We start from the raw sequence: 24,145 nt of genomic DNA, 5'->3' as shown, positions 1-24,145 counted from the left end.
CATCAAGACAGAGACCGCAGGCAAAATAGAAGATTGTATCTTGCGTTGCATGGCATATCCCGGATGTAAAAGCAGCAACTTTTATCGCGTGGACAAAAGCTGTGAACTGAATGACAAGACGCATGCGTCTCACCCAGAAGACATGAGACGTGAGCTTTATACAAACTACATGATAAACACTCTCCGATCTGTACCTTGCAAAACTCAGCTCGATTGTGGTATGGATTTGATATGCACACCGTTCCTGATTTGCGAAGGTATGTCATGCCCAAAAATGAAGTAATGTGGACTTTAAGATAAATAGGACGGCAATGTTGATAAAATGTCACCTTCAAATTTGCACTATGGTACGTCTTTCGTGAATCACGTGGTACAATGTGGGCGAATTATCCTAAAAGTAAATTGATACGAACGCCGGATTTCAGATAAATAATAAAGTGTGGAAGGTTCATTTGTTATGCTCAAGTTGTCGTCAAAGCCTCATTTCATGTCGTTGTTATGTAAAGTACCACAAAAATATGAAATAAAATGGGTGCCTCACGTGCAGCACAATTAATTTTCCTCGCTTATTTTGAGGCTCGTTCGCCGCCTAATATGTTAAACGACTGACTTGATGGACATTAACCGACAGACCGCGTAATGAGCTGAAGTGGATTAACAATTTGAGAGGCTAATCAAAGTGTACGCAATGACGTAATTGTTAGGTTCACAAGTGCGTTCGGGGAATTTAATATTTGTGTGGAGTGTTCAGAATCTGATGTAATCTTCGGGAAGGTTAAGGCTATCGGAGTTGTAATGTTAAGAGAATCGAGTCTATGAAGCCTGAGTAAAATACACTGATTCCAGTGAATATTCGTACACCAACTGAACTGAAACACCCATACGGGAAGCCTGAAAGACCATTGTCACAAGGAAGTTGCCGCATTATTATGCTTTGCGTTTTACCAAGAGGTCTAGAGAACAGGAGAGACATGTTAACTTTTAAATACGAAACATCGATTTTTAATGTTGCGGAGCAACATGTTTCGGCAGAAACTCCAGCCTTCCTCAGTGCACGTGTTACATGAGAGGTAAATCTGAATATAACTATCTGACAAATGTTAATGAGTACAAATACAACATAAAAATGTATAAAGCGTTCAAATTATTGAGATAGGCTTGAATAAACAGGTTCAAGTTATTGATTAAGGAAAGGGTTTTCTCACAGGATGTGAGTTCGAGTTCCAGCTGGCGATTGCTTTCACGTAATTGATCATGCTGACACACGCGGTTTTCCAGCTCAAGGTTACCGTGAAGTCCTTAAAATTTTTTATCACTCTAACCACAGAATGTCGCAGTCATCCGCTTGGAATGGAAAGTAGGGCCATACCTAACTCAGCGGTGACGGCTTCTTCAACATGGGGAAGTGAACATGAACCCTGGCAAGCCAGGCTCAACAATGCGAAAAAAAGTCAAAGTACTGGCTCTTGGTCAGCAAGAACAAATGCCGTTGGACAGTGGTTGCAAATTGACCTTGGCAAGGAGACAGTACTGACAAATGTAGCCACACAGGGGAGGCCTCATGATTCTGCTCTTCAGTGGGTATCTTCTTACAAAATTCTGTTGAGCTTGGATGGAGCAATCTGGAATGCGTATCGAAGCGATGGTTCTGAAAAGGTAAATGTCGTTTGAAAAAGACTGTCCTCAAAACCATTAGTAGAGAAATAAATAACTCATTCAGGAAAATATTGCTAGAGAAAAGAAAGTTTAAAATAGAGTAGAAAAAAAGGGACCACTTTGATGGCGATTTCGCTGTTTTCAGGTCGTAAAAGGGTTAAACGAAAAACTAAGAGCTGTACATGAGTAGCTCTCACTTACAACATTCTTAACAACTCGCACTTACGCCTCTGTAGTCAAGGAGCGGAAAAGGGGGTGGAGGGGGAAACTGGTAAGGATATAACCATATCACCTTTGGCAGAACAGTGATTCCCACCTTGTTCGTATTTGCCGGCTTGGCCAAATTTCTCAGCCGTATGCTTTTCGCATTGCCTGTGCATGGGTGGCAATTTCTTAACCGCATGTGAAAAAGACGTCCAAAGCGTTTTCAAATTTCAATCCATTGTTTATCGTTAACTATTTAACTGTGGTTAAGTGATCACAAGACGCTTATACTATTCCTTAATTTTTTTTTTCGCGAATTGGAAAGAATGAGTGAATGGCAAAGCAAGCCCCCAATAAAACTTGTTGTTTCATCTTTACAGCTCGACCACGCATATATAGTGGTTCGCTGTGACGTCAGAATCTACCAAAAGACAGACATATTTAAGCAATAGAGGACTTTTTCCGTGTTTGCATAGCCTCATCTAAACACGAGGGGAAGTTGGGAGAATTCGAGACAGTTATGCATACCCAAGACGCAGTCGAGGGTCCAAGACGTAGTCGAGGGTTTGCATAACTGTCGAGAATTCTCCCAACTGCCCCGAGTGTTTAGATGAGGCTATGGAAACACGGAAAAAAGTCCTGTATTTCTTTTATATATGATTTCTCAAAGATAAGTCGACAAATGAAGGAAAATGCTGGGTTTTTTTCTTCTAGATTGAAACAGATTTTCTTGATACACGCTCATATTTCCTATCAGCCAATCAAAACGGGCGTCTGACAACCAATGAGAGTACGCGTACTATCCTAATTATTTTATAAAATAAAGTAGCAGGGCACTACTGGGACATAATTGACATAGCTAAATATTATTTTTCAGGTTTTTACGGGAAATTCAGACATTGGAACTATTGTCTCGCACAAGTTGGTGCCACGAATTACGAGCAGATATGTTCGCTTTTATGTAATGTCGTGGCGAAACCACATATCCATGAGAGTTGAACTGTATGGCTGTGTTATTAACGGACCATAACTTTTCATTAAATTGCAACCTCACTCTAGTAATTAAACGACAATCTGGTAAATAAACTACCACTCATTGTATGGAGGTTAAGCCGTGTTCTTTGTCTGTCTTTCGTAAGAATTTAGTCAAGTTTTATAGTAGTAAATCGTACGTTACTTTATAGAAGTAAATTCTACGTTAAAAGGGGAAGCAGCGCTGGCGCAGTGGTGAGAGCATTTTCCTTTCACCGTATTCGACGTGATATGTGGATTGAGTTTGATGGTTCTTGTTCCGAGAGGTTTTTCTCCGGGTCTGACTCCGGTTTTCCCCTCTCCTTGAAAACCAACCTTTGATTTCAGTTTATTTGTAGTCTCCCAAATTAGTAGAGCACTCGGCTAAATAACTTTGAGACTTCAATAAAGTGATTATATTTATTATCATTCTTCAGGGGCACCCAACGAATCTGTTCCTCACATTATCTGTTCCCAAGAGGAATCTTGCTGGCTGGCAAAAATACAGGTGTTTCGATGAGCTGGCTGGGAAATTTTGTTATTGATAGAGGTTTTGCCTGGGAATTACAGACTTTTTCTAGCATTTCAATCCGAGCTGGCTGTAGAAACTCTGAAGACTGAGGACGACTAAAAAAAAAAAAAAAAAAACCCCTTCCCTCTCCCAAACATACGACGGCTGGTCAGAGTGATTGCGCTTGCGGAAAAAACCTGTTTTGTCCCGGTTTTGTCGCTTTTGTTCGGTCGTTTTGGATCGAGGGATTTGAAAGCGCGCGGAATTCCTGGCTGGGAAATAAATTTGATCAGCTGGCTGGGAAACCAACCAATTTTATCTAGCTGGCTGGGAAATTTCTTGTGTGTCTTGCTGGGAAAAAGGAACAGATATTGTTTTCCCAGCAACACTGAAAAACACCTGAAAATGCCTTAATAACATTTATTTTCATTAACTGGGGTATAATAATACATATTTACAACAAATTGGTCGTGGGGTGCCCCTGGTATGAGGCGAACCGAGGCACTTGCCTCAGTCATTTTTTCGTGGTTCTTTAAAATAAAGGGTGATTCCAGTGTTGTCTTTAAAATGTGCTAATCACAAACGCCTAAAATACCTGCGAAGATAATTTAACCAGGATATTGCCTCAGTCATAATTGTTTTCTGGCTATGGCCCTGAAAGTTGGAAATAGTCCAATTTATTATAAAACGTGAGCTACGAAAGGAGTACGTGAAGTTAGACACTTGATGAAAGTTAAAAACAGTTTTCTTTCTTTAGCTGAGTTCAGGGAGGGCTGCAACATAAAAATAAATTATCTAATTTTTCATGGCATCGTAGCTGCAATAAAGCCCAAAAGAAAAATCTTAGTTGGAAAGAAATTCCATCGGATACAAATGAAGATGACACGTTTGCCGTCAATTTTTTTCAAAGTCCATAAGCCAAATAACCTTGTGCATAACAAACTTATCAGTTCAGTCAGTTTAAAGCAGACTACCCCCAGCGGAAGGCAAAACAAATGGATCGTAGATTGCAACATAGAATTCCAAGTTACACTGGAATGTAGTTTATGAAACCCCTTTCTGTCGTACAAAAGTCTCCAAACTAATAGTCTACCAGTTTAAACTTCTTCATAGAAGATTAAACAGTGCTAAATGACCATCTTGCTGTTTGTGACGAGGATTTTAACGAAGGTTATTTAGATTTGCCATGTTAGAAGCTTCTGTAAACACTTTCGCGCATGCTTTGTGCCGCTTGAACGTTTTCCACGCATGAATTGAGATGTCAATTAAATCGACTTTGGATGGTTTTTTCTGCAGTTGTTGTTGAGATCACTTCGTGAGTATATACTAAAACAATTATTCTTTTCAGTCTCGGTGAAAAGTGGCAGAAATATTTACCTCGCAGCTTTACGGGTCGGTAAATATTCTACCACTATTCACCTCGATTTCAAAGAATTGTTAAGTATTTTCTTAAATTCCGCCACGCGGATTCCACGCTCGATGTGTTGGAATCCGTCCTCTTTGAAGTAAGACCAAGTAAGGGAGGCGGCGCGGATGTTCGGACTTCAAGTCCCCATTATTCTTAAAGAGTGTGATGAGATCTTCGTCGGGAAACTCGACGGACACAAAGCATGACACATGAACCGATCTTACACCCAAAAGTTGTGGTGGGCGACGCGTATTTTCATTTATTATATGGAGGAGAGTGTTTTACTGGGAACTAAACCACTCGTAGATTCCACACGCTACTACATCCGGGACCAGAGTGGCGTATTTTCCGTATGTCACCTTTGTGAGTGTCGTATCATTCAATGACGTCACGATTCCCGCCTTTTTTTCCCGTCTTTTTTAAAAAGCCCAGCCGTATTTGTAAAACTTGACTACTTTGAAACACAATAAAATCGGAAATATTTAATATTTAGTCTCCATATAATAAAAAGAACATTACACGTTGGCTCGAAGATATGAATTTTATGTTCTCGTAGCAAGAACAATATCTCACTCGTTCGCTTCGCTCACTCGTGAGATATTTTGTTCTTGCCACTCGAACATAAAATTCATATCTTCTCGCGACCGTGTAATATCCTCTATATATAATCAAAGCCACTCGCGGTCAACTGCGCGGCGAGTTCGGGGTCAGACATCGTGATGTCGAAGCATTTGCCGCCGAATAGATGGTTTGCAACCAATTTCTAGAGACACAGATAACAATACTGCAATGTACAATTTCTGGTGGACGAACAAAAGGTCGAGCTAATGAGAGATCTTTTGTTTTCGTCCACCAACATGGCGGCGATGACGTCACGTGAAAACCACCTATTGGGGGACAATCCCAGTGCATGATTTGAGCTTTAAATTCGGGCAGCGACTGTGCGATACTAAGTGAATCCAAACGCATACCATCATCAACAATCAAGTGGACAGTCCGCTTTAGTTTATGGGCGAAAACGGGACGTGGTGGCCGCATCGTCATCAAGATCCAAACGGAAACAAAATCCACAACACCAAAAAAGAAATAATGAAAACCACGAACAATACTTCTATGGAGACGAAGCGAAAATACTGATCTGAGGAGAATGAGCATTTCATGAGGTATGCCTGTACAAGAATGGAACAGGAAATGATACGTGTACCTCAAGCACTGCTTTCTCTCCAGGCTGATACAAGTTGCATTTAGTCTATTCAGTGTTATATGTTAGGTTACAAAAATAAATGAGAAATTCTATTCAGCTGAATTTCAAACCTTTTAAAAATGCCATGATCTTTTGATCCAATTCCAGGAAATCATTATTGAATATCTTACAGGTATTTAAAACGCAACTGTGTTCTAATATTTTAAAAATACAACCACACTTTTGAGTTTAAGGAACATGTTTCGATGTTTCAAACATCATATTCAACCATAGTGAGTGTAACATTAAAATTTTTACAAGATAATTCGTATATATATATATAACTATCAGCTCAATGATTCTTTGTAGATTAAATGTTCGTCACAAGTAGGTAAAATTCAAACGAACCAACAATATTATAGAGAACACAATTGACATTAAAAGTTTAAAAGTGTAATGCTAAACTGACATGATCAACTTGTTTGTTGAGTTCGGGTTTCAACCGCTCAATATGGAAGCTCTCCTTGATTTTGAGTTGATAGAAAGAAGTAGCATTCTAAAGAAAACAACTAGCCATTTACTTCCCACCATCTTACATTAACAAAGCCTTAACATAAATGCAGCTTGACAGCATAAAGTCATGTGGTGTAGCTGTGCCCCCCCAGTCTTAAAACGCTTCCTGGCTGGTGCCTCTCCCATAGACCATCATAGTGGAAAGTCGTGAACAAACAAGAAAATTGGTCGTACACGAACAGATTTAACATTGGCCAAAGTTCAGCGCCAGTGAAGGAACGAATTCGGAATTCATGGGCGCTTCTGAAAGCTTAAAAAGCTATAGCTATCAGGGACGGCTGAGCGTATTTTGTATTGGGAGGGGGGGGGGCTCTAACAAGCAAGCGCCGGAGACGCTAACTTTTAGGGGGTTCTTGAAGCTCGGAAATGCTACTTTCAGCATTCTCGGCGAGATATCAAAAAAATAAATGTGGATCAACCGTAAAATGACAGATGTTTTACTTCTTATTTGTTACTTGGTACATATTTTACTTAATACATACATCCCAGCCTTACGGCTAAAGCCCCCCCCCCCCCCCCTTCCCCGCTCCGCCGTCCATGGCTACCTACCAGAAGAGTGCTTGTGTTGGCGTGAGAGCGTGAGATTGCATCGAAATGCGTGATACTCACGCTCAATGAGTGAGAATTGAGAGCTCTGACTCTACCATTTGTCCTTTATAGTTGTATTTATTCAAGGCTATGACCACCGTTTACAGTTATTGTTTATGTTGTAATATTGATAGATATCAGATATGTTGAAAATGGACATTTATGTATTTTATATTTATACCAGATTCAGTGAAATGGTCCGAATTTATGTTTTGGTACAAGACTGAGATAGCTGGAAATGGTGTATTTATGATATTTGTGATATGAAACACAAAGAGGTGAATTATTATACAAATAATTACACAGCATTTTTGTCTGTTGAAATTAAATGACAAAAAATTAGAGGTAAGTTTTTGATTTGGTCTAACAGGATCCTACGATTAGAAAGGCTAACTCGATTTTTTTTTTCTTGGTCCATTGATTATTTTTGGTAAGTGCCCAACAATTCCCCTCCCTCAAAAATAAAATGGACAAAAATCATTCAAAGATAATCCATTACATTTGTAGTGAATCCAGTGAAAGCAGCTATCACAACGTATAGCCTTATCATTCCTGTTCACAGGTCTGGAACAAATTCCACATGTACACTTGAGTTTGGTGGTAGTAATGTTACTCATTTAGCCCATTTAGATACTACGACTACCGGGAGAATAACTGGCACCAGATGGTCTGTCCTTGATGACTAGTTTATCATAGGAAAAGTATGCAATCTTGCCCTCCTCCTTTGCTCGTTTTAATTTTGGAAGAAGTTCTCTTCGCTTCGCCATTGTGTCCTCAGCAAGATCTTCATAAATATGGATTCCATGAGGCTTGATTCTCCTAGCTGCTTTAAGAATCGCTTCTCTTTCCTTCCAATCATAGAGCTTACATACGACTGTTCTCGGTTTTGGTGTACCAACAATCCCAACAAATCCCAGCAAAGGACGAAGGAACAACAAAGGAGACTAATGTTGCGCATGCGCCTCATCACCCCGAAAATTCCTTGAAATTTAGTCAAATTCATTCGAAACGCGGGAACATGAGAAATGGCGGATGTAGTGCTGGCATCGTTAATATGTACACAATGAATGCAAAAATGATGAGTCATTTGAAAGACTTGGGCATTACCTTATCTTTATGACTGATACTGGTTAAAGACAACGGGAACTACGGCGAAGGATCACAAATGAAGCGAAGATGACGAGTCAAAAGTGTGGCGATGAAGTGAAGAAATTGCAAGGAGCAGAGGATAGTTTTGCCTTCCTGGCGTTGTTTTTCCTCATTTAAGAGACTTCAACTCAGAATGGAGTGCTGCTTAATAATAAAGTAAGTCGGATTTAAATTGAAATGTGAGTTTACATTAAAAAATGTGGCTAAACTGGCGTTTAAAGCGAGGACAACGATAAATCAGCTAACAAGATGGAGTTGAAAAATGGCAGCCCACTGGCGAAGAACATCTCAATTCGCTATAAAGCTTTCCAACCTTGAAATTTTGAACCACATGCTCGAAATAGAGTCGGGAATTGTTCTGGAGAAGAAATAGGGCTGATTTTGAATCGTGAAGCGAACAGATTAAGCCAAGACGCAAGGCTTTCCTTTACGAGTGCTCCAGATTATTTAAATTTCCTTGGCAAAAAATTTTTTGATTCCCTTATTCGAGACTTTTGTCATAGGCCGTGATACGGGAATTCCCGCTTGCTGCAGTAAGCCCAACAACCAAAGAAAAGATTTGTGTAAAGAAATTGTCATTTAAAGTGGCAAGGCTCAACACAGCAGGCTTTGTGTGATACGGTGTTGTCTACAAAGTGGCTCCAAATTTTGTTGTGATATTATCTCACTCTGCCCCATTGTGTCTTTGACTTGGCAAACTTTAACGTCTGAAAATTAAACCACTGAAAAAGCATTAAATTTGAAGCTTTTTTCAATTTGTATATTGTCATATTGCCCTAAGCTGCGAAAGTTTCCTTGGTCCATTGATTATTCTTGGTAAGTGCCCAACAATTCCCCCACCCTCCACCCCCCCCCCTCCCTCAAAAATAAAGCGGTCCATCCGGCTCGGTCCTTCGCTAAAAATAAACAGATGTCTGTTTACACAAAAGAACGATCGACAATTAGCCGATGTCACACTCGGCATTCCTCGTTTGGTCGGCAATCTCCGACGAAGAACAGCGACAGTTTCCTCTAAAAATATGGCCGATCAACCAAAAGCTGTGAAAAGACGGAAGAAGAAAGAAGTGAGTACAGTCATTGAAAGTCTTTGCCTTTATGAGCAGTTGGCAATTTACGTCTTACGTTTTGCTTATCTGGTGTTAACGCCGGGAAAAAAGCCGGTTAAAAATTTTAGTAAATCGAGGGAAGTGCGTGTTGCTTTCTATTGTAAGTATTGAGACACGATTATTGATTTCTGTAGTCTCGAGAGGAAAATCAGGAACCTACGAAAGAAGAAAATGATGTAGGGAAGTATCTGAGGTTCAACTGCCCATCAAAGAGCTCGTCCATGCATGGTCAGAAAGTCGAATACTTCATTGGTAAGTAATTACATCGAAACTACGAGCTATCCTGTGGTTTTATGTACAAAATTCACTTCACTGTTTCCTTCTTTGTTTATCATTCTCAAAACTAGTATATTGGAAAGGCTCACCAAGTGATCGAGCACGATCGCTTTGTTATTAATAAGCCATCGTCTTTGAAATTTACAGGCAAGCTTGCCTTTTTCAAGGAAACCAGCGAAAAACGCAGTTTCGTCACGTCGATTTTGGACGCACATGTAGATAAAAATTTAACATTGAGAGGAAATATTTAATTTTCGACATTTTCTCTATTAGATTATTTACTTTTGGAGAGTATTTTTGCTATGGTTGGTGCGTCGACAGATGGCAAACGATCGCCCATGCTATAATTTTGATTCCTTTACGAACTTACATAATCGATGTACACGAGTGTCTGTTGGTCGCCAGTGGGAAAAAAAATTGGTTAGATGCCACGAAGTAGGTGGCATAGCCTTAACCATGTGTTGTAGGTTGAAAGTCCGAAGACTTTTCTCGTCCTTATCGAGGGAGATGCTAACCTTCTCTCGGCTCATACAACACGATTGTAAAGTGCGAGCGGAAGAGCTTTATTAAGATCGTTTGATGGAAATCTCTTCAATGTGGTACAGCTTTCTTGAATATTTAATTAGCTGTGACGCGATCAGTGTATAGTAGTGGTCAGTGTTTTTTGCTATTTTAATTTTATTAGTTGAAGGTTTTCCAGTTACACAGAGGTTTATTAATTATCCCACATAATTCCTAGTCACCAAATTTTTGATGAATTTTGCAATGAATAAATTGCTGTTTCTAAAAAAATATATATTTATAAACACAGCATAACATAGCATAGAAATTTTATGCAATGCAGAAAGTGTCAGTGCTGGTGGCACCCCAGCCTACTCCTCCATTCTACTAGCCTACTCCACAAAATCTTTTTGAGACGGCTGTCCCTCTATTAACCCATTGACTTCTGGAAGTGAGACTTAAGAGATGTTACTCTGTCTAACACCAACAGATTTTACTACGTAGTCCACTGTGTGCAGCCTAGGGTTTAAAAGAACGTTAACATGATTTTTCATTGGAAAAGCAACCCAAGCTTAGATATATAAGGAAGTTTGTATCGGAAACAAAACAAAATGGGAAAAACAGAAAATGTCAAGTGTACGTAGTAATTCAGTACATTAGATTGACATGAACATTTCGTCTGAAGGAACACCATTGTGAGGGCATCTGCAAACCGGCAAACCGTATTAATGAAACGGTCTTTTGTTGTGCATGATAGGGGGAGGCTTTTTGTTTTGTTTTGCTGTTGTTCATTTCCTTTTGCACAGTAAGGTTACTATTTTACAGTGATACTGCATGTCTCTAATATGGTATGTATGTAGAGTGAACTGTAACTCAACATACCATGCAATAAAAGTTGAAAATCTTAGTGTGCTGAAATTTCAGTCGTCTCAAACAGCAAAAATGTGTTCCGGCAAACCATAAAATATCCCTGATCCCCAAAATAATACTTGTGCAAAAGTTTTGTGCTACACGGTATATTAATTGCTTAACCCATTGATTAAAGGTCCAATTAGGGAATATGCACTGTTGTAATGCTTTCTTTGAAATATCTAGAGAGTGTTTGGTTTTTTTTTATTTTGTTGAGGTTCTAAGGCAGTGGATTGTCTTCTGGACTCAAAATGGGCATCTGGCAAAGGAGGGACAGAAATTCTTTTCACTGATCGTCTATCTGTGGAAACATATTTGGACAAGTGAGTGCATCAAAGTCCATTTTGGTGTTATTTGACACTGTTTATGTTAAATAATGGTTCTGTGAATCTAAGCAATTTGGTGAAACAAGTATTTTAATGTATAGACTGTATAACGTAATCTTTTGACTTAATTTGTATCAGCCTTTTGAATGTAGCTGTAGGTCACTGGTTAATATGTGCCTCAGTGCTTTAGGGGGAAAAGGCTGAGTAATGAGGATGATAGCTTATCCATTGGTATAGCCCTTTAAGGCACAGATTTGCAGAATCTCCTCAATATTTTTCCAAGTTCTGGACTTAGTCTGTCTGGAAGTAAAAATAATTTTTTCTTGTATCTTGGTGGTCAGCTTTAGTTGATATAGACCATATTCATAATGGCAGCTAAGTAATTGTTCTTTTGTCTTTATGCTAATCATCCTCACGAAGACAAAAGAATGATTTCTTGCCCGCCGTTTGTGAATACAGTCTATATCAACCAAAGCTGATTTGAAATCTGATTTGAATTAAAGTAACAATGGTTCAAGCAAAGGGAAAGGCAGGGTGTTAGTCGTATAGAAGTTAAGGTTCTGTATTCGTATACGCTGTACTGGGCTTAAATGTTACTTTAATTAATGACTGACACTATTTGTACATCACCAACTGCATGGTCGTGAACCTCCTGCCAGTTGCCCTTACGACCAAGATTTCATGCTGTGAGATGCACACTGATTGTTTTGAATTTTCGAACAAAACAAAACAAAACAAGGATATTAAGAAACTGAACTTGCAGAAGGCAGATGGTTATTTACGAGGAGCTTTGAAACTGAATTTGTGTCATCCAAAGGTAATCAAGTCAGCTAGTGATCAAAGAGAGACTGGATGCAAATAAAATGCTTAAAATGGACATTTGCATTTTATTTACATTTGATCGCATAATGACAATTGAGGCAAAAATATGGGATGGATGGGTAGAGTGACTTTCTACTCAGGACTTTCCCCTGACAATTTGTCCATGTCAATGACTGAAAATTTAGTACTGGTAAGTACAATATGTCATTGAAAGACAAAAAAGATGTAATTACCAGTAAGAGATTTTTAGTCCACGGTTTCATCAACATTTCAGCCAAATGTCATGCAGGGATCTTCACATAAGTTTAAATATGGAATGACTATTCTAAAGTTTCATCAAGAAGTGGCCACACTAGCAAAAGTCATGTGCGTCTCACTGCGTGAAAATCTTGGTCGTAAGGGTAACTGGCAGGAGGTGACCAGTTGGACTCAATGGGTTAATAATTTAAATGATAAAGTTAATTTTCAAAACTTAATTAACTTGACCAAAAATCATCCAAAGATCCCAATGTGTTTCAATGATCTGCTAAATGTTAACAATGAAACACCTGAAACTTGTCGAGTTGATATAATAAGCTCAATCTTGTCATTTGTCAGGTTACTGCTTTTGGGATTCTTCAACCGTGTTGTTAGAATAAAAAAAGTGAAAAAGACGGAGAAAGAGAAGGAGAAAGAACGAGAGAAAGAAAAGGAAGGTGTAAAGGAGAAGGAAGAAGCAAAAAAGAAGAAACAGAAGAAAGAGAAAACTGAGGAAGGGAAAAAGGCAAGTGTGCTTCAATGTTCACTTTATTTCCTTCTAAAATTACATTTTTTCTTTGGAATTTCTTTTATAAAATGTGGAATTTTGTGAACAAAAACCTACTGGATAAAAAATGGTTTGTAAGTGTGACCTATCATTTCCACGTAAATCAAGATCTTATTAATCCATTGACTCCTGAGAGTGTTTTAACAGATTTTACTCTGTCTAACGGTAGACAATTTTATTTGTCAACTCGGGACATCCTAGGGTGCCTTAAGAGTCAATGGGTTAAATTTAAATTTAAGCAGAAAGAAAAACTATTGACTCTAAGTGAGACTGATCATTGCAGTTATGAGCAACTTAGTACATAATCGCAATGGAAGCATAAAAAGACCAGGCTTGATTGGAACTCAACCCTGCATCATCCTTCAATCATGTGACATTGCACCATTGAGTCCAAGCCACCTTTTACTCATCAGTTGCAAGTGCATACTATTTCCTGTATTAGATGGATAAATGACTGTGAAAATTACATATATGGAAGGCATTCATTGTTACCCATAGTCCAAAATATTATTGTCTTTCATATATAATAGAGTAGTGAAGCACAGTCAGACATTCTTGGGTTCAAATCTAATTTAAGCCTGAACCATTTAAAGGCTTGATTTACAACTGTTTAAATTTCTCTCACCTGTGATTATCAACCTTGTGTAGAGTCATGACAACCTGCAGTTCAAAAATGTCTTTCATGTATTTCACAATGATTGTCAAAAAACCTAATAGCTAGTTATGTGGTAACCATCGACCTCAGGTTTGTCAGTTGAATTACTGTTATGAGTTATCGATGTTAAGTATGGTTGCTTTACTTTACTTTACTTTAGATACATGTAAGTTGCAGTAAAGTGATTATTATTAGATTAGATTATTGTACTTAAGTTAAAAGAAAGTTATTCTTAGACAGCAAAAAAAAGGTTCTGAGGCCCTTTCTAAAGCTTTGAAAGTATTGTGGCATTTTTTAATCAGGTTTAGTGGTCTGCAAACTCTTCTAAAACAAAACTAGGAGTTCAAGCTCTATGAGTGTTGTACAGTAACTTCCCAATGGAATACTGCAACAAAGCAAATGTGTGGATATAGAAAGCTATAACAAAGACAATTTAAGATGTGAAAGCTTAACATAACTTTTAACTTTGTAAATAGTCTGTTTCAATCTTTATTGACTGGTTAACAGTATGTAACAAATTCAACGGCAAGATTTTATCAGGGTCAAGAGAATTTACCTACCTCAACATAATCACAGTTCACATTTAGCAACTTTTACAAATACAAATACAAATGATGTGAATATCTATCTTTAAATTCCTGTCAATACATTTACATACTTTGACAGTTTGCTACAGCTATGTTAGGGCTTCTCAGAAAACATTATGCTGTTTGGTGGTTACAATTTTAGCAGACATAAGTAGCCCTTATTTCAATAATGGTAGTCTTTACACTTGGTTGTTAAGTAAGACTTAAGAGCAGCTAAGTTTTACTTAACCAAAAATACACGTGTGAAGGCCTAAGAAATATCTCAAGTTATTTTACTTTGCATCTCATTAATGTTGGAAAGTTAAAACAATGCAAGCAAGAGATAAGTGACTTGAAAACCATCCTTACGACCCACTTGGGGTTTCGTGGGCTGCGCCAGGCAGGAGGTCCAAACATGTCAATCACAGCATACCATTGTGCTTAATTTTACTTGAAGTACATGTATTTGAATTATTTAATTGTGTGTATGATGCATTAAGTAAGAAAGATTCCTTGACTTGAAATTTTCTTAAGTTTACGTACAAATCTGGTGTAAAGACTACCAATGTAGATTGATGAATTTATGAATTTTATGTGAATGACTTTGCTGAGAATTGCTGAGAGCTGTTCTAGTTATTCTTGCAAGGCTCTTTAGCTGACATGAGGTGCTGCTGTCTTTCCATAATCACCAACTCTTGGAAATTAAAACAAGCTAATTTTCCAGCTTTATGGCCATGAGAGGAGCTTGATGTTGGTCCTTCATTGGTACATAAATTATTTTCATCAGAGATAGGTTGTCTTTAACATAAATGTCAGACAGAGTGCTCTTCAACAGATAACCCTAACACAATGTTTTCCACCTTTATCTTTCTATAATGGCAACTTCAAGCCATAATAAGTCTAGGTTTTGATTAGCCATAAAAAAACTCAATGCAAGATTGTCATTTTCTGATATGGTGAGCATTTTACATTTTAATGTTGTCTTCGACATTAGTAATGTAATCCTTCTGTTGTATCCTATAGCTAGTACACTGTTGATATCAGGATGCTTCACTCTGTAACCTCAAAAGATTATGTTTTGGTTAGCTTTGACTTGCAGAACACTAAATGAAAACAGTAAATTCTGGTATTAAGATCACATTTTGTTATCCAGACATCTTCCTCCATCCCTTCAGTGTGTGCGTTCAAGAGGGTTGACTGTAGTTAGATGTGCATTCATCACAATCCCTTGCTTTTGGTAAACTAACCTTAGGTTCTAACAGTTTTGTTTCCAATTAACTTCAAAGGATGATGATGAAAGTGGACAGGCTAAACAAAAAGTATGAATGAATTTTTGTCATTTAACCCGTTGACTCTTAGGATTGATTTTACTCTGTTTAACGCCAGAGGATTTTGCTCGTCAATGGGTTAAAGCAACTTTATTTTTGCCCTTGCATTAAATTTTAATCTTAGTTAGGAAAATAATGATATAATCCAAACTCTTGGCATTCCGTTTGAAAAATTTAAATACCCAGTAGCAGACAAATGGCCAGGTTGTCAGACATTTTTGCCACAAGTTGGTCCTGAAAATGAGGCTGTGTATTGTGGGGAAGGTGGAGGTTTTTTAACATAGAGTGTAGCATGCTAACCAGCCGAGACTAACTAAGGTGAAGATTTTTGTGATAGCCAGCTGTCCAGGTGTGAGTGGGAATGCAGACACTAATACCTTTCTTGTTTACATTTTGTTTCCGTCTTGCTGTAGTCGACTGAGGGAGCTGGAGAAGGGGAAGGCAAAAAGACAAGAAAGGTTTGAATAAATGCATTGTTAATGCTTTGATGCAATGGCACTCAACAACATAATCAAATGCATACCATGTCCATTGTAATTCAGTATATATTATGCTAATTGTAGCTTTAATTAAGATTGTGTATTTATAAACAAGCTAGTTACATTCTTTTATCCTTTCCCTGTTTTCATCTTTTAGCCGTTGATTCCTTTCGTTTGATAAATAACCAATTTTATACTCTGTATGAGAAGAATTCAGTGATTATTGCTAAATTGTGCAGTCAGGTTGCCGATAATATTTAACCGTGACAGTAATAATGATATTATTAGTAGTACTTTATTCAAAAAGAACTGAGTTAACCTGTTTTGTGCTTTGCAATAAACTCTGCTGACTTTTTAACATGTCACTGACAGGCTTCTGATCAATGATAAGTTATAACAAGTCGCAGCATAATACTTTGGGTACAGGAAACGATGGTTAAGCCATCAGAAGCCATGGGTTTTTGTTCTTCATGTTTTTCATGTAACGCAATACAGTCAAAACTCTCTTTATAAACACTCTTGGAACAGCTTGAAAAGAGAGCTTTGGATGCTGAGAAAAAAAAACTGTTAGTATGACTGCCATACCAACTCAATATTTTTTACATTCCTGTAAGTGACCACCTCTAGTTACGCACTCTATTTGGGTTTCCCAAGGTTGTTCTCTTAATAGAGCTTTAATTGTATACCCAGAATTGATTGGGTTGGGGGGTTGTGCAGAGGGAATGTTTATGGTTGATGATTTATCATTTTACAGCTGTGGCTAACTTATCTGGGCTGTATCTGAGCTGTGTCTGACAGCTAGGGTGTTATTGACCTTGTTTTGATACAAGCACCTCTGCTTTACCGTACCAACAAGATGCATGACTTGCATGATAAAAGCAGTAAACTCTGGATCAATAGGCCTTTTGCAACTAACGATCACATGGTACAAAATCCGCCATGCTGGAGGGCAAGCTCATTATTATTCCCCCACTGGGACATTAAAACAAAGGCAAGTCAAGCTTGACTGGTTCAGGTCTCTTTGTTTTAAATGAAAAATGATATCTTGTTAAATATGAACAAACAGCATGTTACACTATTGGTCTTATTAGATCTTAGTGCGGCATTTGACACTGTGGATCACAATGTTTTACTTAGTCGCCTTCACTCAAAATTTGGTATATCTGGGATGGCACTTGAATGGTTTAGCTCCTACCTTAGGGGAAGATCACAGCGTGTTATGGTCCAAGGCAATTTATCTCAGAATTTGAATTTGGACTTTGGTGTACCGCAGGGCTCTTGCCTCGGACCATTGCTTTTTACGATTTATGCAAGCAAATTGTTTGACGTTATCAAGGCGCACCTCCCTACGGTTCACTGCTACGCTGACGACACGCAGCTGTATGTGTCCTTTAGTCCAAATAAGAGCATTGGGCAATTTGAGGCTGTCACTGCTATTCAGCATTGTGTGGATGATATACGCAATTGGATGACCAATGACAAACTACTTCTCAATGAAGATAAAACAGAATTTCTAATGATAGGTACCAAGCAACAACTAGCCAAGGTTAACATTGATCAGCTTATAATTGGAGGCAGCGTAATTAGACCAAAGGAAGTAGTTAAGAATCTGGGGGCATGGTTAGACTCGACTCTTTCAATGAATTCTCATGTAAATAATACTTGCTCAAATGCTTTTTATTACTTGTATAATATAAGAAGAATTAGAAAATATCTTTCTAAGCGGTCCACTGAGACGCTTATTCACGCATTTGTCTCAAGCCGCGTCGATTATTGCAACAGCCTGCTCTATGGCCTGCCAACCTATCAGCTTAATAAACTGCAGAGGGTCCAAAATGCTGCAGCTAGGTTAATTTTTCAGGAATCCAAGTACTGCCATGTAAGACCGCTGCTGTATAATCTGCACTGGCTGCCCGTTAAATTTCGAATTGACTTTAAGATATTACTGTTAACGTATAAGGCTATCAATGGCTTAGCGCCTTTTTATCTCCAAGAACTTATTAATCTTAAAGAAGCATGTAAATACAAGTTACGCTCCGACTGTGATGGACTGCTACTAAACCGTGTGAAATTTAAGACCTTAACAACTTTAGGAGATCGATCTTTTGCTGTTGTTGCTCCTCAACTATGGAATTTACTGCCCTATGCGATCAGGAGTAGCCCCTCAATAGCATCTTTTAAAAAGACACTCAAGACATTTTTATTTCAGAAAGCTTTTTCATAATTTTATTAATATGTTTTAGTAGGTTTTATGCAGTTTTATGTTTTAAGCGCTGATGAAAATAGCTATATTGATATCGGCGCTATACAAGTTTATTATTGTTATTATTGTTAATGTCCCAGTGGGGGAATAATGATATGAGCTTGCCCTCCAGCATGGCGGATTTTGTACCATGTGATCGTTAGTTGCAAAAGTCCTATTGGCTCAGTTGGTTGAGTTGGTCGGGCTGCCATGCAGGGGGGAGGGGGGGCAGGTTTGAAACGCGGCCGGATCAACACTCAAGGTCTTAAAATAACTGCAGAAAAAGTGCTGCCTTTGTAATTACACCCACAAATGGTTAGACTTTCAAGTCTTCTCAGATGAAGAATACTAACCGTAGGTCCCATCTCACAACCCTTCGATGTTCATAAACTCTGTGGGACATTAAAGATCCCTCACACTAGTCGAAAAGAGTAGGGGATGCAGTCCCCGGTGCTTTGACCATCCTGTTCTCTCCAGCAGAAGTGGCCGGCTTGGCATTATGTCTCTAGAATGGCTTATAGGGTATGAGGCCACCCAAGCAGAAACAACCATAAGTTGAAAAGGGACTTTGCCAAGTGCTGGAGCATTTAGATGTAGATGTTATGGTCAGGGCCAGCCTCTTTGTAATGTAGCCACGTCAAAGAGCAGGCAACTGTGAAATGGCCTATTGAACTATTGCTACATTGCCACTAAAATTACAAATGACATTATCGGTACTTTATTTTTGTCCATCATTGAAACTGTGCTAGTTTTCAGTCCTATATTTGGTCTTGTTACCAGATCAAAGTTAAGCTGGAATTATCTGAGCCTGAGGAACAGTACTTTGTGGATGATGATAATGAGGTAATGTGTGGTAACTGCTGAACAGTCTGTAACATTTAATTCACAAGTACTATTTATGACATGACTAGGATTTTCTCAAAAATCTTGAAGATGTGTTCTTTGAGTTATTTAAAGCTCAATAATATTTTTGGCGCTCATTATAATGTTTTGATATTATGTGCACTCTGTTTGGTGAAAACAGCGTGCTTTCAGAGAGGATAGATGCACCGCTGACTCCGCTCGTATGTTTGAAAAATAAAGTTTTGGAAAATTTTGAGCGGAATGCATTCTATGCGTGAGAAAATTAAGAAGTCTTGCCTGTGATCTGTTCTCTACTCAAGAAGTAGGGACTACGTCTTGTTTCGTGCTCTATCTACTTCCGCGGGAGAAAACAGGAGTACCCGGAGAAAAACATCTCGGTGCAGAGCAGAGAACCAGCTAGAATTACATTCCATAATTACATTCCATAATGTTGATAAAGAAAATAAAGAGAGAAAGATAAAATAAATATATAAATATAAATATATATATTAAATGTGATAAATGCTGTACGCCTGCCTAAAAAGGTACGAAAGGTACGTCTTTAAAGCCGTCTTAAACCTGTCAGCCCACGAAATAAGGATTTCAGTAATAAGGATTTAAGTTGTATTTATTGTTAATCTTTTTAATCAAATTCTCTCTTCTAATGTATTTACTATTGTTTTAGCTGTAAGTATGAGCTTTAAGTAGCTTTTATTTGTAATATAGATTTAAGTTAAAATTATGATCAATCTTTTTAATCAAATTTCCTTGTAATATACATCCTTTTGTATTAGCTGTAAGTATTAGTTTTAGGTGGCTTTATTTTAATAGTAGGTCCACATCAGCTATATAGTTGCCATTTTTACCTGGCCTGCTTGACTAAATGAAGCTGGTGATGATGATTATGACGACGAAAGGCAGCGTTCGAGACTTCGTTTAATGAAGGGCGAAAACTCGTAATGTCAGCTTTCCAATCTTACTGCACTGTATCTAATTATCGTATTTAAACACCACCGATGCAGCAACATAGTTTCTTTAAAAACTGAGTCTTAGGTAACGCGAGCAGTGCAGTGAACAAAGTAATTCTTTAAAGACGAAGTGCACAACCAACAAGAAGTATCAATTAAAAGTGTAATGCTCGATTACTTATGTGTTTCACAGGCTTATGTTTGGTATTTTGATCCTGTCCATCCAAAAACCATTGTTATGGGAGCTTTAGTTGGTAAGTGTAGCAGTCAATCATCCATTTGGAATGGAGCTTTGGCAGTGCTTCTGACAAAACCAAGCTTACTGAAACACTTGTAATCGCTTTCAAGCAAATTATAATTAATATGAAACAGTCTTCTACCTAGCAACGCAGAGCATCCAATTCTTGGGAAAACTAAATCTTCTCGCAGGCTACATGTTTAATTCTTCTTCCATGTGTAGAAAAAGCGAAGATCGCCTCTTGTCGTATCCATTGCTTCCTTGTTTTCGAATTAGCCTCCTGACACAGACTTGACTGCTCCAGGTGATTCGCACTTCGCGCGTTAAGTTATTTCGCTTACTGGTTTAATGTATACAACTATTCTTGCAATTTATTTATCACAGCAAGTTTGCGTGAGTTGAAAGGTGACAACTAATTAGAAATTCAGAAATATATAAATCGACACTGTACTGCGAATCACCAGGTATTACCGATGAATTAGTTCTCTTACGGTTTTACAAACTTGGCTTTCACGGTTTTGCTTGCAGTTTTCGGCTTTGATCAGAATGTACAACGGTTTTTTTGCAGCAGTCTATCAGCTCTCGTAACCTGTTATTGTTTGGTATTGTAAGCAGCTTCTATTGTTTTTTAAGGCTGTCATTGTTTCAATTGTTTACTCTTTTGTTTTTGGGTTTGGGTAGCGAACCAATGACGTTACAAGAGCTGCTACATCGCCCGTTTTTTCTTTGCCGCCTATTTGACTACTGATTTTCGTTTTTTTTTTCCAGTGGTTGCCACAATCGCTATTTGTCTTTTTCCACTGTGGCCCAGTAATATCCGGGAGTACGTCTGGTATCTCAGTGTTTTGGCTGCTGCAGCTGTGGGATCTATTCTCGTACTTGCCGTCCGTAAGTTACCAAGTTCTTAATGCCAGACCTCATACGTATCTTTTGGTTAAAGTTAAAACTGATAACTTTCTTAAAACGTGTTCATAACCCTGTTGAAGGCTTTTCAGAAGTATTTTCTGTATAAATCTTTCTTTTGGGAGGTAGTTAAAGGAAACAGAGTGATTTGCGAAAGTGTAACTCCGTTTAAAAAAAGGCGGTTGTACACGGTTCAAATTTGCTTATCAACGAATGATGCAGCTCGTTCAGCAAATGTCGAACTGTAGATCGGGCGCTGTTGAACGCTGAAATTAGCCATTCGTTATATTTAACGTTATTTTACTGAATTGAAGAAATTCGATACGAGTTCTGTTCCGTTCAACAAGTTACCATTCGTTGAACAGCGTTAACCAACCGTCCTCCCGTCTCAAGGCGTCGGTGACACACTCTTCAGCTTTTTTCATAATGCTGAACCTTCTTAGAGAAACCGTAGAGTAAAATGAAAACGAGGTCGAGTAGTAGTCTATCTATCTATCTATCTATCTATCTATCTATCTATCTATCTATCTATCTATCTATCTATCTATCTATCTAATGGGTCTTGTGGTGAGATATTCAACTGGCCTGAAGGTTATTTCAGCGGCATCGTCCAAATGTTTGATCGCTATCTACAATTAAATGTTTGTAAGTATCCTTTTGGGAACAATGGTCTTTTCCCATCACACCCTACTGGAATACCTAAATGACAACTTGCAGAGACAGCAAAAACTATTCAACTGTTCAACGAGGTTACCGCGAATAGGCCCCGGAAACTCCGAGGGCCTGCCAACTAGAAACATTTTCTACTTCTTTTCGAGGAACTTTTGTGATCCCCTTTGGCACACCGAACGGTGGAAGAAGAGGTTTGCTATAAGATTAGCATATAGATCATAAACACTTCCAGCGAATTTTTGTTCTTAAGAAAAATCTCTATATAATACTACTGCTATTTTATATGTTAACCTAAGCGCAAATCAGCTGGTAACCTCGATTTCTTAGTCAATAAAAGTATCTATCTATCATGCTGTCTGTCTGTCTGTCTATCTATCTATCTATCTATCTATCTATCTATCTATCTATCTATCTATCTATCTATCTATCTATCTATCTATCCATCTAACTATCCACAGTTGCCAACATTTCTCACTTTTGTCTCTTGTCCTTTCAGTGCGCTATGTGTTCTTTGCGATTGTTTGGGTGTTAACGTGGGGAAGACATCATTTTTGGCTTCTACCAAATCTCACGGAGGAATGTGGCTTCAAAGAATCCTTCATTCCGCTTTACACACATGAATACAAGGGAAAAAAGGCTGACAGTGAACCTGGTGAAGATGAGAATGAAGATGAAAAAGAGGATGAAAATTTAGAGGAAAAGGAAAAACAAGAAGAAGCCGAAGTGGACGGGAATAAAGACGAAAGCGGTGAGGACAAAGCGGATCATACAGAACAAGAATCTTGGGTCAAGCTTACAGAGGAAGAAGTAGCTACGGCGATAAGTGAAGTGGCAATGCAAGGAGACAACGAATCGAACGATCTGCCAACTTCGGAAGTCAAGTGCTAAATGCTTAAACATCGTACTAGATCTAGTTGTGTTTACAGGTGCTATCGTTGTCTTTGAGGTATAACAAGTCAAGTCATTCAAACATATTTTGATCGAATCCCTTTCTTTCTTTCTGTTTTTAAACGCACTGATTTAATTCGTTATATCATTATCATACTCCAAATATCAATAATTGCTAATATATTTTTGAAATATGGAATTATAGTTCCTAGATGCCAAGAATTAGGTGGAATTATGTACCAAGTCACGATGTTTCATTCATTGCTGCTTGTTTTGTTACTTGACGTAAAATAACGTGGTGAATGCGTTCAGACAACTAACCCACCTCTTAATGTTCATCTCATTGTACGAAGGCCCCGTCGGCTAAGTGAAACGATGGGATCTGGGAACGAGAATGTGTTCACCTTACAGAGACATGAGGTGACCTTACATGACATAAAGCCGGTAACGTCAGAAGGGAAACGAGGGCTCAGTTCTGAGCATTTCTTTATTTATCCATTATAATTATCAAATAGGTATGCAATATTTGTGAATTGGTAAGAGAGCCCAGAGGAAACCAAGAGGCTATGAAGCCTTGAATGCCCCGTTGTCCAAAAGAATTACAAACAAAATTAAAACAAAATTTGAATATACATCCGCAGTTATTATATCAGTTGACACAGGCATCGCATCATTGGGTTTTACTAACTGCAAAGCTTAAGCTTGTAAATCAGGGAAAGTTATTATGGTTGCTCGGCCAGATTTGAAATAAACTGAATCCAGGGCTACAGGTCATTTTATTGCCACTTTCAGGGGTTATTTGCTAAATATGTGTCGGGTGTGTCATTTTGAGAAGTATCCACCCTGTGATTTAGAGAGTAACACTGGATATCCGGTTTGAACCAACCATCGCTGCCCTTCCTTAAAACTCGGTTCATGTGACAATTGTCCTGTTATTAATATTGCTACGACTGGAATTTTCGATTCGGAAAGTCGTAGGCTCATCGCCTCTTAAGAGCACTCTGATTTTTTCCGAGTTTTCCCGAGTGATCATCGGAGAAACGCGTCATCTCCTTCAATTCCGAGTATGGTGCGCATCCCACCAAATTCTTGAGTTGTCTTTAGAGAGATAGAGTATTGTTCACAAAGTGTGGACAGTGCTTTCCAATGGACAAATCACGATCTATTGGAAAAGTCCGTTTTGAAAGCTTTTATTCACTGAAAAGTGATTTATCCAGTTGAAAGCACTGTCCACAATCTGTGAGCAAACAACCGAAGCGTGGTTGCATGGCATGTACAAAACACTGGTTACAACTCGCGGGTCATTGTTTTATCAATAGAGAAAGAATCCTAAAC

At 38.3% G+C, this 24,145-nt stretch overlaps 2 protein-coding genes and 1 non-coding gene across 8 annotated transcripts in view; 2 read left to right on the top strand and 1 right to left on the bottom strand.

Annotated features, from left to right (window-relative positions):
* LOC137994738 (lactadherin-like) overlaps positions 1–4,677 on the top strand; it is a 20,806-nt gene extending 16,129 nt beyond the window's left edge. For all 5 annotated transcript variants that reach the window (XM_068840340.1, XM_068840339.1, XM_068840344.1 and 2 more), the window contains 3 exons: positions 1–257; positions 1,328–1,656; positions 2,738–4,677. The exon at positions 1–257 is cut by the window's left edge and continues 112 nt beyond it. In XM_068840340.1, the coding sequence (XP_068696441.1) occupies positions 1–257; positions 1,328–1,656; positions 2,738–2,890 (739 nt within the window). In that variant the 3' untranslated portion in view covers positions 2,891–4,677. The remainder of the gene's footprint in view (positions 258–1,327; positions 1,657–2,737) is intronic.
* Positions 4,678–9,189: 4,512 nt separating this feature from the next.
* Positions 9,190–23,584, top strand: LOC137997278 (translocation protein SEC62-like). Of its 2 annotated transcripts, XM_068843174.1 has the most exons (10): positions 9,190–9,347; positions 9,524–9,641; positions 11,293–11,398; positions 12,821–12,986; positions 15,536–15,568; positions 15,991–16,035; positions 19,079–19,141; positions 20,303–20,363; positions 21,116–21,235; positions 22,419–23,584. In XM_068843174.1, the coding sequence occupies exons 1-10, from the start codon at positions 9,303–9,305 to the stop codon at positions 22,808–22,810; spliced, it is 1,149 nt and encodes a 382-aa protein (XP_068699275.1). In that variant the 5' UTR covers positions 9,190–9,302; the 3' UTR covers positions 22,811–23,584. The 2 variants fall into 2 exon arrangements, with proteins under 2 accessions (XP_068699275.1, XP_068699276.1); XM_068843175.1 differs by lacking the exon at positions 15,536–15,568.
* LOC137998217 (U6atac minor spliceosomal RNA) lies at positions 10,075–10,202 on the bottom strand. Its single transcript, XR_011122779.1, has one exon. It is a non-coding gene; the product is annotated as a U6atac minor spliceosomal RNA (small nuclear RNA).
* Positions 23,585–24,145: the final 561 nt, after the last annotated feature.

The sequence above is a fragment of the Montipora foliosa genome, chromosome 3 (genome assembly GCF_036669935.1).
Source record: "Montipora foliosa isolate CH-2021 chromosome 3, ASM3666993v2, whole genome shotgun sequence".
In the NCBI taxonomy this organism is placed as follows: Eukaryota; Metazoa; Cnidaria; class Anthozoa; order Scleractinia; family Acroporidae; genus Montipora; species Montipora foliosa.
This window is presented reverse-complemented; position numbering and strand designations above follow the sequence as displayed.

Coding starts and splice junctions, on each gene's coding strand:
- LOC137997278 (XM_068843174.1), top strand. CDS start 9,303: ATGGCCGATCAACCAAAAGCTGTGAAAAGACGGAAGAAGAAAGAA. Junction 9,348..9,523: donor AAAGACGGAAGAAGAAAGAA/GTGAGTACAGTC, acceptor TGATTTCTGTAG/TCTCGAGAGGAAAATCAGGA. Junction 9,642..11,292: donor GAAAGTCGAATACTTCATTG/GTAAGTAATTAC, acceptor TATTTTGTTGAG/GTTCTAAGGCAGTGGATTGT.